Source organism: Rhipicephalus sanguineus, chromosome 7, assembly GCF_013339695.2.
Source record: "Rhipicephalus sanguineus isolate Rsan-2018 chromosome 7, BIME_Rsan_1.4, whole genome shotgun sequence".
Taxonomy (NCBI): Eukaryota; Metazoa; Arthropoda; class Arachnida; order Ixodida; family Ixodidae; genus Rhipicephalus; species Rhipicephalus sanguineus.
In genome coordinates this window covers 130,683,876-130,701,549 of record NC_051182.1, presented here as the reverse complement: position 1 = coordinate 130,701,549, position 17,674 = coordinate 130,683,876, and the positions used below count along the sequence as shown (strand labels likewise).

The 17,674-nt window shown below is 46.3% G+C and overlaps 1 protein-coding gene across 1 annotated transcript; it reads left to right on the top strand.

Moving 5' to 3' along the window:
- The first annotated feature begins 2,079 nt into the window (after positions 1-2,079).
- Positions 2,080-16,749, top strand: LOC119399034 (zinc finger protein 665). The gene is made up of 5 exons (XM_037665850.2): positions 2,080-2,107; positions 3,175-3,696; positions 15,567-15,841; positions 16,202-16,256; positions 16,694-16,749. The coding sequence occupies exons 1-5, from the start codon at positions 2,080-2,082 to the stop codon at positions 16,747-16,749; spliced, it is 936 nt and encodes a 311-aa protein (XP_037521778.2).
- Positions 16,750-17,674: the final 925 nt, after the last annotated feature.

Sequence of the window (17,674 nt, the reverse complement as noted above, 5' to 3'; positions counted from 1 at the left end):
CATAACTTTGTTTTAGGACGTTAAAACCTGAACAATTATTATATTACCCCAAAAAATATCTGCTAGGCTCACTTTCTCCTAAATTTTGAAGGGCCCTCCAACACTTTTGAAGCACCTATTTTTTGTGTGATTTGCGTAGACTGATGGCTGAGGATAATTCTAGGATAGGTCTAAGCACCAATATCAAATGATTTTGTATTTTAATCACGTAATAAAATCACTGCAACGCTGCCGATTGCATCAGCTCGTAGTGACGCTCGCCAGAACTATCTCGGCTAGAAATGACGGCTAAGAGCGGGATACTATATATGATTGGATAAACGTAACGTTAGAAACGATCGCGGCGTGTCATCGAAACTGAGATTACTACTGGGTTTCGCTTTTTTTCTGTGCTTTTTATTAATCCCCAAATAGACGAAATCGCTAGAAGAAAGATCACTACAACTGCAAAGCACGACAGAGGCGCTGGCTGCCATTTCGCCTTTGGATTTTTTTTTTGCTTGCGCGTGTTGGAAGTCCATACGACAGGCTTTTCTCCCTTCCCTCTTGCTTCTGTATGTTTTTGAGCTGCCTCTTTCCGCACTTGCGGTAGGCTCTTGATTGTTGTTGAAGCGGTGAAAGTTGAATTGATGTCGCTGCATCCTAGTAATTCGTCAGGCGGCTCACCGGACAACCCGGGCAACCGTGCCTCACCACAGTGGTCATTCCACAAATTTCCTTCTCAGAATGAGACGAGGGACATAGAACAGCCACATGCAATGTCGTTGTATTGAACAGCAGACAAAGCCTCGTTTCGAAGCAGTAGCGCCCGCTGAAATTCTGACAAGTCAGGCGTCAGGCACCACGTTTGTTACTATGTAGTCGGCGTCAACACGATGGAAAGGACAAGCAACAGTGGTGTGAAAGCTTTCTTACGTAGGCACTTTCAGCTCAGAACGAATAACTTCGGACAGCGTACCCCCTATCGCTGCCGTTGTTGCCGCACTAATCTACCCATAATTCAGTCTACGCAACCCGCAAGTAAAAAAAAAAAAATGAAGGTTTGGATTGTGTCGGAGGGCCCCCTTAAAACCAGGCCTTGTTCCGCTATTAAGGATCTTCGCAAACGCAAAATGACCACGCGGATTCCCACTCCAGGTTCTTCGTTGGCAGTTGGCAAGTACCGACATTGACACCACATGACGGTGTAGCAAAATCACTACACTTTTCAAAACTAATATGTCAAGGATGATAAGGTGCCTTTGCCGAAGATAGGTCCACCTATCGAAACGTCGGTCGGCCTGCCTGAGGCGCATATTCCTGCTCAGACAACGCCTATACCACATTGTGTTTCCATCCGTAGGTTCCCACCTGTCCTTTGGATTGACAGCAGTACATAGAGACAGAACCCTATAGTAACCACGACTTCTTACTATATTGTGGTCACTTTTGGAACCATCTTGGTAGTAGCCGTACAACACCTCTGAAAAGGACCTCTTCTCAGTTATATAGTGGTCACTCTGAAAACCGACTTGCAACTACACTCTTGTTCCTAGCCCTGGCACAATATATGTTGGAGAAATACAAGTAAACAACTTCTCCTTGGTAATACGGTGCTTAATGCACTTGCCGCAAGTTGCAACGTGTTAGTGAAAGCGCATATCACGCCCAGTTGAGTGTTCCTGTGCCTGCATAAATATTTGTTGTTGCCTGCCCTACTCATTTTATGTAATATTCGTTTTGTGAATTATAAGGCCCCGGAGCAGCAGACTTAACGTGAATTCCATGCCGCGCGTAATTAAATTTCATGGCGTCAGGCGAAGATTTGGGCAATCTAACGAGGGAAGATTCTGTTCTATTTGGGCTCACGTGGTTCGTGTGTAATAATCCCAGCCAAGATACAAGCATACCAAAGGTAGTTTTGCAGTAATCGCTTTGCATTTATGTCCTAGCTCACTAATTTCTAGCATTGATGGGTGATTTCTGTAATAATTTATTACAGGCATCTAGCTATGGCCACATCCAAAGGACGGACCTGTCAAGAATCCTCCAACCCTGTCCAAGGACCTCAAAGGACATCCTGCGAGAATAGGAGTCAAGATGCCGTTGCATCGACAGCAGAAAAATGGTTAGTAATCTGCCTGCGTCACACTTTTCTCACAACCGCGATGCATCACAACCGCGATGCAAAATGTGTCAAAGCACATTTTTGCGATAAACGCTTTTTCTTTACCACGCGTGCTATTTTACTAATGTCGAGGCCTGATGCGTGATTTCTGTGCTATTTTACTGCAGGAGTCCAGCTGTAACCAACGCCAGAAGACAGACTCTTCAGCCAGCCCAATACAGCTCTGTCCAAGATTCTCCAGGAACAAGTGGCATCAGTAGAAGGCAACGCTCCGCCGCGTTGACAGCGGACAAAGGGTTAGTAATCTGCGACCATCATGCGTCACCGATATGTTATGAGAAAAATTAGTGTACACGTCATTCAACCCAGAGTTTGCTTTTTTTAGATATTGCTGTTCTCTTCTAGATATCTTTCCAGTGTTCTATGTTCTTTGGAAACCTATGTTTTAGATTATAGATATTGCCGTTCTCTTCTAGATATTCTTCCAATGTTCTGTATTTATGGAAATCTGTAGTTTACCTTAGCGAGAAAAATTGCAGTATTGTAATTTCACAACAATACCTAGCAATAAATGCATCATTTAAAATTATCTTTGATTATTTTTTGAAGTACTTTCAATGCCGTAGCATAGCACAGCTGTCTATACTATAGCAAGAGGGTGCGTAAGGGAACTGAGGTTGAGGAGGAGGTTAAGGAGTACGGGAATGCCACTCCTCGTTTTGGGTCTTTCCTCAGTATTCGCACCATTAGTGCATAGCTTCCCCAATGTTGTTTCTATCGTTGGTTTCTATATCCTATTGTTTGTGCGTGTATTTGTTGCCTTCTATCCTCGATCCTTTCAAGAGCAAAGTAGCCGGCGCCTTATTTGTGCAACAACATCTCATTTCCCGTCGTATAGATATAAAAAAAAAATGTTTCCTTCAGTCGCAGGTCCCCTGACAAGGTCAGTGTATCCCAACCACAGACAGAAGGCAAGACTACGGTCACGAGGTCCTTGCAGTGCGCTGTGTGTGAGGAAGTTTTCAAGCGCAAGTCGCAGCTGCGAACACACTTGTTCGCTCATGCAGGCGACAAACAGTACGCCTGCGACGTGTGCGGCAGAAAATACACGGCAAAGGCGAGTCTCGTGGTCCACACTCGCACGCACACGGGCGAGAGGCCCTTCGAGTGTTCGTCGTGCCCGGCCACGTTCACCCGCAGCGAGACTTGGAGGAGGCACATGTTGACTCACACAGGCGAAAGACCCCACGAGTGCAACGTCTGTGGAAAGACATTTGCCATGAAAGCAGGGCTCGCGTCCCACGCACTCACTCATTCGGGGAAGAAGGCGTTCGCCTGCCACGTGTGCGCCCGAAAGTTTTCTCGGAGAGACACACTCCGGAGCCACAGCCGTACACACACTGGCGAGAAGCCGTACAGCTGCCATCTGTGTCCCGCTGCGTTCGCGGTATTGAGTACGCTGAAAGCGCACGTCGCAAGCCACACCGGCGAGCGACCTTACAGGTGCGACGTATGCGGAAAGACCTTTACTGCAAAATGTAGCCTTGAGCGGCACAAGATTGTCCATTCAGGTGTAAAGAAGTTCACCTGTCAGTTCTGTAGTCGCAAATTTATTTCTCATCAAGCGCTGGCAGAGCACACCCACACGCATACGGGCGAGAAGCCGTATCTCTGCCACCTTTGTCCTGCTCAATTCGGGCACCGCAGTACGCTGAAGAAGCATGTTGTGACCCACACTGGCGAGCGACCTCACGTGTGCGACACATGCGGGAAGAGATTTAGCCTAAGGGGGAACCTTTCGCGCCATAAGCGTATTCACTCAACGAGTACCTAAGCTCGACTGTCAAATATGTAGCGGTACAACCTAATATGAAGGTAGACCTCGATTCTAATGTCCACATCTATGAAAACCGCAACGACTGCAGCATGAGCTGCATGAGATATTGAGAGCCTTGTATTCTTACAGAAGCCTATGCTGATATCATGCACCCTGAAACATCAGTCCGAGCAATTAGGCAATAAAACAGACTCTTTTAGCGTGCATATTACCCCGAGCCATGCAGCGGGCAGACGCCGTGCATGTATGAATTGCACTCAGGAGTCGCGGCCACATGTTAAATGTCACATTTTAAATTACAGGGCACCTTTGGGCATTGCAAAGTAGGCAAGTGCTCTGGCATGAGTATCTCTTTTCAGTTGACCGTGTATGCACAATTTTTCTTTTAGTGATGTTCCTAGAGTTTTTCAGATACTATCGAAAGATGCACCATAGATATGTCTGATGAACGTAATGCCTACTCTTACTGCTTTTGAAATGTTCTTTAAATACGTGATCTGTTGTGTGTGACAATAAAATGTGCTCTTTAGACAGTTTCGTACATGTTTCCCATATTCTTTACACGTATGCGCATGTGAACCGATGTGATATAGATCAGCCAGGAAATAACTTTAAGGGGTACAGGTAGGATAATTTGAGTTGTTTTTTTTTTCGTCAAATGAAAGGTCAAGCCCCCAATGACGTCACACTCGAAGCAGCTGCGGCGTTGGCGGTTGTCGGCAGCGCTAGTCGGCGGCGGGAAGGCGAACAACGAAGCGTCCACGCCCGCAAGATCGCCCATAGCTACTGACGTACACGTTTAATGTAACCTAAACGTGGACGCCAGTGACAATGCTAATAGCGGTACCTTCTGAATACTTGTCCTACGACAACGCATGAAAGTCTTGTAGTGTATGAGCGTTCTGGCTGAGGAGTGAAACGAAAGGCACAATACATCGAGCTTAGGCAAACACATTCAGTCATGTATGAACTGACTCGCATTCATTTGGAAGGCGAGCTCGAGTATAAATACCCACGAGTGGGCAGCAAGACGCGATTATATGAACATGGATGAGTACCTGAGTTTGAGAACGCGTGAGTATGAGAGTCAACCCCGATGAGTGTTTGTGTGATTGTGAGACGGGAGTACAATGAACATGAGTGAGTACTGTTTCGCCTCAACTGTATTTCTCTAGAAATTCTATGGCCTCTGCAAATTCCGGGGGTCACCATGTGAATGCACGTTGATGTGCGCATGTTGGGGCAGTTGTATGCGGGCGAGCATAAGTGTACATTGTGCAATATGCATGCAGCAGTGTAATTCTCCTGATTGTATGTAACTGCCGATCATCGATCATGATCACGTTACCGCAGGCATCGAGCAACACGTACACTTGGAAACGTTTTCGATTTTCGCGGTGCACTAGAACGAAACGGAAATAGCCCAGTGGAAACTACGGTGAGACTGTAGTGCGTAGCTCTCTGCCCAAGAAAAGCAAGAAAGGCTAGAAAACTACTAATAAACATTTAGACAGGCGCGAAGTATATATGGTAAGTTTAATTGAGATGTTAGTAAGACTTTTTGTATGGGGCTGTGAACTAGTCAAGCTGTTTAACACAGCTTTTTTTTCACAGTCCTTTCTTTCTGTACGACAGAATGGAAAATAAACTTTGACTTTGACATACGCAGCTTGAAAACCACCTCTAGCTTTGCTAACGGCACGTTATCATACGTCTACGAAACTTCTTGCAAGAATTCTAGAAAACTCTTTTAGCGAGAACTTTTGAATACATTTTTTAGAGATTGACTTTTAATTCCAGTTTTAGTTTTAGCAGCGCCTACGAGTGTTATGTTTTGATCATTGGAAAAGAAATCATACACCCATTTACATAATGATAGCGCCACTCCTGTAAATGCCTTACCCAGGATACGCGCACACACACCGGGGGGGGGGGGGGGGGGGAGTGAATGGGGCGCCGAGTCTGCCCGCATACGCTTAATCAGTCGGAAATGCCCGTCACTGTTTAATGTGCATGGTCACGGTCATGCACGTCTTTCAGTATAATGGCAGCCGAGCACCGCGGTGATGTTCCATTCCAACATCTGTTAACTTCTGACCTTAACACCTCAAAAGCCGGGTACCACATGCAGGTCGTTGTGAGAAGTACATCAACGCTTCATTTTCATGTTTGTGTGCATTGTAAAGCCTGTTCTCTCTCGGACTCGACGAACGGAGGGGAGGGGGGGGCTGCACTAAGACATCGCTCTGCGCACGCGTATGCAACCCAGGCATATAGTGCGCTAGGAACACATCATGAAAGCTCGCCACCGCGATCAACACTCCAGTAACAAGGTAAACGCAATGCCGTATTCCGGTAACGCGGTATGGTAACGTTAGAAAGTGATACCGACAATAACACATTTGCAGTGGGTTAGCTCGGCTATGCCAGGATATACGTAGCGTTAGCAAAGGTTCAGCTGAATATTAGCTTTCCAGATTGTCTGCGATTATTAGCCTTCTTCTGTTCATTCTTCGTATGCTGAACCGCTAACTGCCAGGCAACTACTTCGGTATCCGATGAGACGAGCTTCTCGGCTATTCTGCGCCGTCGAGCAGCACTTGCGCTCTCCTTCTCCATGGCGTTACCCACCTGCAAACGCCAGTCAGACGCGCTATCACGCGGCTCCAGCGGAGTGTCAGACAGCGACTGCACAGCGAAGGCGAATTGCTGCGCGCGCAGACGTAACAGACGTAACATTAGGGAGTTTGCGAATAGGGGCCCCAAAGAAATAGTGTGGAGGCCACTGCCATGCGCGAGACCCAAACAGTGTTTGGGTTTTGCGTTGGAGACGCTATTTCTCGAATTTAGCGGTAGCCCCAAAGCCTGCCCCAAAAGCTTTGCGTCAATCAAACAAACATGACGGCGCCCACTGAAGCGACGGCTCTTGGACAAGAGCAGAGTAACCTAGAATTGGGGGAGTGTCCAAACCGTCGCAGACCCTATTCGAAAACTCTTAGCTCCTGCTTCACCCAAAGCGAGTACACACAAAGGGCTTTGGAGCCCCGGGCTCCTATTCGAAAACTCCCTGTTGCGTGGCAGACGAGTTGAATCGCCCCAGGCGTCAAACATTGGGAATCGCGTAACTAGCGGATTGTTCAAAGCTGCCAACCAATTACAAAGGCCTCTGCCGTAATTCATCATCATCAGCCACGGCATCAACAAAGTGTGCAAGCAGCTACGTAGGTGCGCGCATTGCTTTACATACGCACAGTGGGTGCTTCGCAACTCTAATTGCAGCAGGCGCCCAAGGAGAGCTCACAACGGTCAACTACTTCGAGGAGTAACAGGCGTTAAGTGCACAGAAAAGTGGGTATGCTCACATGTCCCAATGACGTCACACTCGCAGCAGCGGTGGCGGTTGTGGGCGGCGGAGAGGCGAGGAGTGATGCGTCCACGGCCTGCGGATCGCGCATTGTTACTGAAATCGACGTTTAATGTAGCCCGGACGGCACTACCAATGCCAATGCAGGCATTTTGTGACAATTCGTACGACTACGTAGAAACAGTCTTCTATAGCGCATGAGCGTTCGGACCGATGAATGAAACGAGAGACACCGCACATCGAGCATAGGCAAGCACGCTGGCACATGTAATAAATTCACTAAGAATCATTTCCAAGGTGAGTGAGTAAATACCCACGAGTGTGCAGCAAGATGTGAGCATGAACGTGAATGACTACCTTAGTTTGAGAACCCCTGAGTAGTCCACTAGGCGAGTGAGCCTCAATGTGATTATGATTGTGATTGTGAGACGTGAATATATGAACGTGATCAAGTGCTGTTGTGCCCCAACTGTATGACCGGAAGTTGTATGACCTCTCCAGTTTCCGGATGTCACCATGTCAATGAACGCTGATGGGTGCGCGTGTTGGGTCTCTTGTGTGCGGACAAGCATAAGTGAACATTGAGCAATAAGCACGCGGCGATGTCGTTCTCCTGATCGCATGGAACTGCCGATCATCGATCATTATCGCATTACCGCGCGCATCGAGCAACACATCCACTTGAAAACGTTTTCGATCATCGCGGTGCACTAGCGCGAAACCGAAATAGTATAATGTAATACTAATTGTTGGGGTTTTACGCCCCAAAACCACGGAATGGTTATGAGGCACGCCGTAGTCGAGGCCTCCGGAAATTTTGACCGCCCGGTGCTCTTTAACGGGGACCTAAATCTAAGTGCACAAAACCGAAACGCCCGATGTAGCGTAACCGTACGCTAGTGCGGCGGCTCTCTAATGCTTATTTTGAATTTAAGCGGCGCGTACAAGCTTTATGCTTGGATCTTTGATAACAGAAAACATCGGTCAACCATTTTATACAATGACTACGCCGCAACTGCACATGCATGAGCGTTGTACAGGGAACGCACCAACAAAAGCCCACCGCCCTGTGCCCCACTTCCACCGTAGGTAATACGTGAAGGCGCAGCCAGAAATTTTTAAACGGGAGGGGGTCAACCATACACTACGTATGTTCGTACGTGCGTTTGTATGTGTGCCTGTACATATGTATACACACGTGACAAACCGAAAAAAAATTTCGGAAGAGGTGTTCGAACCCCCCCGCGCGGCTACGCCAATGGTGCCAGACACTGGCGGCGCCCCGTCCCGCAAGACCAGCGCTAGCAACACTACCGACGCCACGGCATTTGCGCCGTCACCCCCATCTAAGAATGGAACCGCCCAAGCGCGACGCGCGCATCGAGCTTTCAAGAGAACGGCAACAACGGCCCCAATGCAACCAATGCAGTCACCACAAGGCCTGTCTAGTTTGCGCGGGTCGCCACGAATTGCATCTGTGTGTCGCCTGACGCGGCTTCCCGTCGCCCCCTCCGTTCGCGGCAAGTGCGGCTGGAGTCAGTTCAAGGTTCAACTTCACGCAACTGCGGGGCTCTCGTGCAAGCCTTTCTGAGGCAAGGCATGTACGTCGACATCTTCATTTTCCGTTTTTTCGAAAAAAACATCGGCTAGATTCGAGTAAATACGGTAACTCTTTTCTCTCATTCTCCGTGCTCTTATAATTCTTTTGCTTTTCTCCCATTTCATGGCGTTTTTTTTTTTTTTTTTACTGTAAACGCCTGCCGCGCTATTGTAGTCCTTTTACGCGACGCTCGTTTTAACTATTGCGGTGGCGGCGTCGTACGCGATAAAATCAAAAGACGACGTGCACGGCAATCTTACTCCCTTGCAAACTGAATGAAAGCGAATGTGCAAAGCCAACGACCACGCAACGAACCCAAGAAATGTTGAGCGACCCGATGCGATGCATATGTGATGTGATTGCTTGTTTAGGATTGTATTTTCTGAACGTTGAAGTTGAATGAAGACACATCTCGTTAAGTTGCATAAACCTTTATTTTTATACCACGTAGCCGTTGATCACACGCACACACTCACACTTTCACGGTCGACTGCACACATGTACAGTATTGCTTTGTGATCGCTGTGGTACACGGTCCGAGGCTCTGCCATCGTAACGTGACACAGCCTGCTTGCTAACGTGAGATCAATGCAAGAACCGTGTTGCGTCGTGGGTCTCTGCAGCGTCAGTTTCAACGAGTAGCGATCAAGCATGATCTAACTGCGGACAAGATTGCGCTCGCACTTAAGTTCGCGTACGGCAGCGGTTCCTTCTGCCGTGCGCTGCACCCGCGCTCTAGCGACGGTGACGGCCCGGAAAGCATTACGTGACGCACGTAATCCTACGCCGATATACACAGTTCGTCTTGGTATCGTCGCGTAGCAGTTCCCATTGTTATGATCGGTGCAACCGCGAATGTAAACTGTAGTCTTCTAGGATACATATGTCGTGCGCCAGTAATTGTTCTATTCTGCGCACAGATAGCTCCATAGTATAATAATATCTGGGGTTTAACGTCCCAAAACCACGATATGATTATGAGAGACGCCGTAGTGGAGGGCTCCGGAAATGTCGACCACCTGGGGTTCCTTAACGTGCACCTAAATCTAAGTACACGGGCCTCAAACATTTTCGCCTCCATCGAAAATGCAGCCGCCGCGGCCGGGACTCGATCCCGCGACCTTCGGGTCAGCAGTCGAGCGCCATAACCACTAGACCACCGTGGCGGGGCAGATAGCTCCATAGTACAAGTTGGTTTTCCTGCAGTGTGTCTGCGGCTCTCACGAGCGAATCAGTGAGCGTACAGAAATGTGGCCCTCGGAGGGTGCGCCGGTCACATGTGTATATATATGCGCCGTGTTCTAATAACTGATGCTCTCTGGATCGTGAGCTTGTCTGCGATCAGCCGTTTCTGATATGGCAATCGGATCTATCCAGGCGACTTGTCATTTCAGGTCGCCACATTTCATTGTTACCTGGATATGAATGCGTGGCCATCGTTATTGCCTGTATCAACTGAATTGTTGCGCTGCTAGGCACGCGGATGAATGTTCAATTCCCGCCAAGAAGGGAGGAAGCACGGGGATCACCCTTGAAACGCACTTGCAACTACGCTCTTGGACCGAGCCCTAGCACAATACCTAGGAAGAGTACACAAAAGCTACTCCTTGGTGATATGGTGGTTAGTGAGTGCGTGCCGCAACTTGCAGCGTGTTAGTAGTTAAAGCGCATATCCCCATCAGTCGAGTGCTTCTGTGCCTGCGTAAACATCTCTTTTTGCCTGCTGTGGTCGTTTTTTGTAATATTCACAGTATGAGTGAATAAGGACGGAGCAGCGGACCTGAGGGGAATTCCATGCAGCACGTCACTGAATTTTCCGACGTGGGCGAACTATTGTACAACCTAACGAGGAAAGATTCTGCTCGATATCTGCTTGCGTGGCTCATTTTTTGTTTATCACAGACAAGATAAAAGCGTAGCAACGCATACATTTCATAAAATCTTTTTCTTTAGCTTAAAGGAATACCGAAGTTGAAAAAAATGAAAAAAGAAACATCGACATTCTTTTATGAAGATGGCACTATTCCGATAAACAGTTTATTTCACATAGTTTTGAGGCGTTGGCTGTCTTCCTGGAGGATTGTGTGCGCGCGGCGGCTGTACGCCAGCGCGCGCGGAGCGGAGCATCGACGGCCGTGACGTCAAGCATCCTCGCAGCGGAGGTCACGCGCTTTCATGTCCTGCTACTTCCCTACCTCTCCTTTACATCCCCCTCTCCACTTTCGACAAAGGCACTGATAGATGCTACACCCGGGAGCATTGTTCGCTGCGGGTGCCGTTCGTACTGGTAACCGCAATGAGAGCGGAGCGGGTTGAGAGACGCGGACGATGGCTGGCATGGCTGGCGCGCCGATTTCCACTAAAGTTAAACGTCACCTTCCTTAGTTCACTGCACGGCCGATAGACGCGGCAGTTTGTGAAAAACGCATTAAATTCATTATTTTGGTCCAGTTTACGCCTGTAAGCAACGTTGTGTTAACTAATTTTAGCACCGAAGCTTTCACTTGGGCTGAAAATCACGGCGGCAAATGTTTTGTTTAGTATCCTTCAAGTCATGGCTTACTGATGTCGAACTGTGATAGGTGATTATGTGCTGTTTTATTACAGCGATCCAGCCATGGCGAAACCCAAGACAGGGACATCTCAACAGGCCTCCAGCCCCGTCCGAGAAACTTCAAGGCAAATCTGCGTGAACACGAGGCAAGATTCTGCCGCATCGACAGCAGTCAAAAGGTTACTAATCTCAGCTTCACACGTTGCTGAAATGTTAAAAGAAATTTCGCAGTGCTCCTTTTTCAGTCCAGGTAATTTTTCATTTATAAACATTGCAGTGATGGAAGTGCTGCTCCAATTGCCCCAAACTGCTCCATAAGAGAAATGCTGCTGCGTGCTGCTCCAAAGTGTAATATTTGTTAGTAACTGCTCCAAACCTGCTCCGAAATGGCGTTGGGAAAATGAACTTTAGCCGCGCGACCATCCAGTGAGCCTAAGCAAAGCCAAAAACAAGCTGTATACTATCATCCTAATATGCTAGTATGCAGCTTGCATACCAGCTGCATACTAGCATATTGACAATGCCACAAGTACTGGCACTATATATATATATATATATATATGCGACAAGCAGACTATTTTGGTGAAATGTATGCGAGATTAGTTCGGCATCAAACTAATTACTAACTTATGCTGTGACGACTTTGATGTGTTACTGATTACATTTATCACTATCAGCTTTGGCATCATTTGTGCCGCAAGAACTGGCATTTTAAGTGTATAGCTCATTTAGCCGTTTTTTTTTTTAATTTTCAGTGCTGGCTATTTTGGTGAAATATGGACGTAACATAATTTTTTGATCTCGTACTGATTATGAAGTGCTGCTTTGGCGATAGTTACATGCGATTGCAGCTACTTTTATAATTTGGTGCACAGCTTTATCACTTTTATATTATTTCTGGCAGAAGTACTGGTATTTTAAATATATGTAGCTCATCTTACTTAGCGTTAAGTGACCATCCAACTGCTCAATTATTTCTTTCTAGCAACATGCAGTGATTATTGTATGTGCAACATGTTTAATAATAAATATTAATATTTATGAGATGTTTAAGTGATGTTTTAAACTCCAGCAGTCCTTTGGAATATTTTGCCATACGCTCCGAAAAGACCACTAGCTGCTCCAAACTAGCCTTTTTTCTGCTCCAGAATGTGCTCCAAAAAGCAAAGTGTCGCTTCCATCACTGACATTGCTGCTTTTTATCGCGCATTTTATGTTCGTGTTTTGCTAAACTTCATATTAGCATGACCAATCGCCGTGTGATAGAGTACAACGTAATACTCAATACAGAAGTTGCGAAGTTATTATGGGGTCTCTTCTCGTTTTTTTTTTTTTTTTTCACGAGAGCAATAACTGAATAAGCTAACGTGCACATACAGTCTCTGATGTGTTTCGAGCCGTAGCCGATCCGAAATCCGTGCCCGAACCAGAGTTTTATCCGGGACTGAAGCTGAACCAATATTCTCGGAATGGGCCTAAACACAAACTCATCCTGAACCGAAAAGGATAATGGTTACCGGTTCAGCTTAGAAATGGTTCAAGGATACAGATCAAGAAAAGGAACACAACATACAGCACGATTCTTCGTCAGCTTCTCCCACTGGCAGATCGTGACGGCTAACGAGAGCAGTAGTGCACGTGAATGAGAATACACTCTTGATATGGGCTCTAAGCTGTGCGGATATGTACGCCTAACTCTTCCACTGCCGAACTAAGCCATACCACTAGCTTTGCGCAGCTGAAACATTGTCCCAAGTAGCTTCGAATAATCTCCGGTCTCCCAATATGGTTCGTAGAAAAGCTCACTGCTATCTAGGTCGTTTCACTGCACTTCACTAACCGTACTGCATGCCAAGGTCTGTTTAGGTAACGGTGGCGTATTAGCGACAGCACAAAGACAGGCTAATTATTATTAATAATAATTTTATTAGTCTTCTTCCTCTTCCAAGCACTTCTGGTTTCCCGAATATTCAGAAAGTATTCTAAAAATAAAACTGGTATGAAATCGATGGCTCATGTTCAAGTCAGTAGTTGTACATCTGATATCGCAGCATATCTTTACATAAGATAAAGGCCAATGAACTCTCAGGATAGGTAGTGAAAATTAATTGATTCAGTTCATTGAAAGGGCAGACGCTTTTGAATGAAATAGCATGCCGCACTTCAATGAGTATCGCTGCTGTTTACGAATTAACCGCCCAACGAGGACAGATTCAGTTCTACTTGTGCTCATTTGGTTATTTTTTTTATTCATCACAACCGCGATGCGAAATGTGACAGCACAATTTTCCGATAATCGCTTTTTCTTTACGCCTCGTGCTATTTTACTAATGTTTATTCCTGATACCTGATTTTTGCACTATTTTACTGCAGGAGTCCAGCTGTGACCCAAGCCAAGAGACAGACTTGTCAACCAGCCCAATCCAGCTCTGTTAAAGATTGTCCAGGAACCAGCGGCATGAATAGAATACAATGTTCCGCCTCACTGACAGCGGACAAAGGGTTAGTAACTTGAATGCATCATGCGTTACTGAAATATTGTGAGAAATTTAGTGTGCACGTCATTCAACCAAGGTTATGTTTTCTCTATAGATATTGATGTTCTCTTCTGGATATCTTTCGCCCACTCTGCAATGAAATGTCCTCATTCGTTACATTTAGAGAGCTATAGTGGAGGTGAAAATACAGCTGTGTATTTCGGGCGCTCTGATTTGTGTTTTCGTAAGTGAGGGATTGAGGCTCTTCTCATTTGATTTATTAGATACCTCTACCAAATTAATCCAAGAGGCAATTAGGCCAAGGAAAGCATAGGGGGCAATAATTGTTGCTTTTAACTGTAGTTAGCCGATTATGATGTAAATTGAAATGAATTAAAGTGGACGGCACATCACGCTTTCTTTCTTTAAGATGCGAATCCAGAACCTTCCAATCACCTATCTGACGCTGTACCGATTGAGCTACGAGGCAAGCCGCTTTCGCGTCACTTAATTTCGTTTCCCTTTACGTCCTCATTACTAAACTACCCTTAAGGACAACAATTACTGCCCCCTACGCCTTGCTTGGCCTAATTATGTGTTGGAGGCATTTGCTTGTGTGTAACAAAGAAACCAGCTCCTTGACGAAACATTCCGTTCTCGTTCGAAGATGTCTCTATAATGCTCAGTGTGTTAATCGAAACTAATGGCATTAGACCGCAGAGCAATCAGTATAAAGAAACTTCTGGGCCCGTACGTGGCCTCCGAGAGCATTACGCGCGCTTTAAAAGCGTTCAAATGCTTTCTTGAAGACAGCGGCACTGCTGGCAATTATTAAGGGAATTATCTTCCTATTACTTTAAGGTCACTTATTATATATATGTCCTACGTATGTCCTGGTCATGATGTGTTGACTGCTGTGTTGCCCATATGCGGGGATTCAGTGCTATCACGACTACATACATTATTAGGGACTTACTAATTGCATTCGGACAGTTTCTTTTACGTGACGATGCTGTTGTTGGACATATGCGTATGTGTTTTAATTCTTTCCATATCCTACTGTTTGCGTGTTTATTTGTTGTATCGTATCTATGTGCCAAGCAGCTTCTAGGGTAGCGTAGCCTTGTATAAATGTAGCAAGGGGGTGGGAAAAGGAAGTGAGGGTAAGGAGGAGGTAAATGAGGAGGGCAGAGGGTAAAGTATAGCATAGTCTTGTATACTATAGTATAGCAAGGGGTGAGTAAGGGAAGTTAGTGTGAGAAGAAGGAGAATGCCACCCCTGCTTTTTCGCTGTTTTTTTAGTATTCGCACCAATAGTGCGCACTGCGTAGATGCCCCGAAATCCTTTTTTTATATCCTACAGTTTGTGTGTTTATTCGTTGTCTTCTATGCTCGATCCATTTCCGAGAGCTGTGAAGTAGCCAGGACCTTATTTGTGCGCCAACATCTCCTCAATATCTTATAAATGAAAAAAATTATTTCTATCGCAGGTCTACTGATAAGGTCCGTGTCTCCAAACCAGAAAGAGACGGCAAGACTACGGCCACGAGGTCCTTGCAGTGCGGAGTTTGTAACAAAGTTTTCAAGTGCAGGTCGAAGCTGCGAACACACTTGTTCGCTCACGTAGGCGAAAAACAGTACGCCTGCGACGTGTGCGGCCGGAAATACGCGGAAAAGAAAAGCCTTGTGATCCACATTCGCACGCATACGGGCGAGAGGCCCTTCGAGTGTACGTCGTGCCCGGCGATGTTCACCAGCAGCCGTATTCTGAAAATGCACATGTTGACCCACACTGGGGAACGACCGCACGAGTGCAACGAGTGCGGACGGAGATTCGCCACGACGTCAAGCCTCGCGCGCCACGTACCGACTCATTCGGGGAAGAAGGCGTTCGCCTGCCACGTGTGCGGCCGAAAATTTTTCCGAAGAGACGCACTACGGAGCCACGCCCGTACGCACACTGGCGAGAAGCCCTACGTCTGCCACCTCTGTCCCGCTACGTTCGCACACTTGAGCACGCTGAAAGGGCACGTCGCAAGCCACACCGGCGAGCGACCTCACAAGTGCGACATATGCGGGCAGAGTTTCACATCGAGATGGAACCTTCGGCAGCATAGCATCGTTCACTCGGGGATAAAGAAGTTCAGTTGTCAGTCGTGTAGCCGCAAATTTGGTTCTAAACATAACCTAACAAGGCACACTCGCACACACACTGGCGAGAAGCCGTATCTCTGCCACCTTTGTCCCGCTGCATTCGCGCAGTGGAGTACGCTGAAGAGGCATGTTCTGACCCACACCGGCGAGCGGCGGGTGCGAGGTATGCGGGAAGAAATTTGCCCGAAGGGGCAACCTTTCGCGCCATAAGCGCACTCACTCAGCGAGTCGCTAAGCCTGAGTCTCAGTTCAATAGCGGTACATTTTACGTTAAGGTATACCTCAATTCCGCCATGACTGCAGCCCGAACAGCAAGAAAACTTGGGACCGTTGTAGTATTCATAAGAAGTGCATGCCTATATCATCCACCCCTGAAATATCACACGTAGCAAGTAGGCAGCAGTACACACTCTTTAGCGCGCTTATTGCCCCCAGCCATGCAGCGGGCAGGCGCCGTGCATGTATGAATCGGATTCAGGAGTCGCGGCCCCTATAGCACAATTTACATTACAGGACACGTGTGGCCAATGCCAAGTGGGCAAGCCCATTGGTATAAGTAGGTCTTTTGAGCTGTGAGCGTATGCGCATTTTTTCTTCTAGAGGTGTTCCTAGAGACTATCGGATACCATCGCAAGATTCACTATGAAAGCATCTGACGAACATTAATGCCTATTGTTGCTGCTGTTGAAAGTTCTTTTGCATATATAAGTGTCCTGTTGTCTGAGATAATAAAATGTACCCTTTATTTAGACTGTACGCTTTCGTACGTCTGTGCCCAGATTATTTTACGCGCATGCGCATGAGGAGCGAAGTGTTTTAGATCAGGGGGAAAATGACAACTAATATGGAACTTCTGAGCCCAGTGCAAAGTCTAGATTATTTCGTCAAGGAAAAAAAATCCAATTTTATGTTGCCCAATGTTATTCTGTTCTTTATCTGAGGTGGTTAAATCTTCACTATAACATACCGCTCACTCGCTTCTAGTGTGAATTATCAATTTCAAACTTTGGCAAGTGTTTGTAGCGCTGAACCCATCCTGCGTTTTATGGTAACCATAACATTGCACAAAACACTGCACTTGGTTAATAGTCAATGAACATAAACGTTTAGTTTGGTCAGTTATTTTATCACGGAAGCGTTATATTTATACGGATATCGCATATCAATAATTTCTTCCTCTTCCCAACTTACTAGACGCGGCACATTACACAATTTCATACTTCCGCCTACTAACAATGCTTATAAAAAAAACCACTACTGCTGTTTGTGGGAGTAAATGTCTAGAACGATATGCTGTTTCAAATAACAGAAATATGTCCCAGTGCGCTTGAAGGATAGTTTCTCCAGGAAAATGAATAAACAGTAACACTAGTACTCGCTTTTGCTGCGTTATCTGTTTCATTACAAATTGTATAAATTTCTATCAAAATGATATTTGACATTTTTTTTTCTGTATTTATATTTTTGTTCAGTATAGATAGAATGCCTTTCATGCATGTAGCATGTATAATATTGCAGTTGTCTTATCATCAATACGTTTATTTTCTCTTTGTTTTACTTTATTTTGCATCTCTTCTTTTC

Excerpts from the sequence above, each read along its gene's own strand:
- LOC119399034 (XM_037665850.2), top strand. The coding sequence starts at position 2,080 with ATGCCGTTGCATCGACAGCAGAAAAATG. Across the intron at positions 2,108-3,174 it reads GCATCGACAGCAGAAAAATG|GCGACAAACAGTACGCCTGC; the intron begins GTTAGTAATCTG and ends TCGCTCATGCAG. Across the intron at positions 3,697-15,566 it reads AGGTGTAAAGAAGTTCACCT|GCGAAAAACAGTACGCCTGC; the intron begins GTCAGTTCTGTA and ends TCGCTCACGTAG.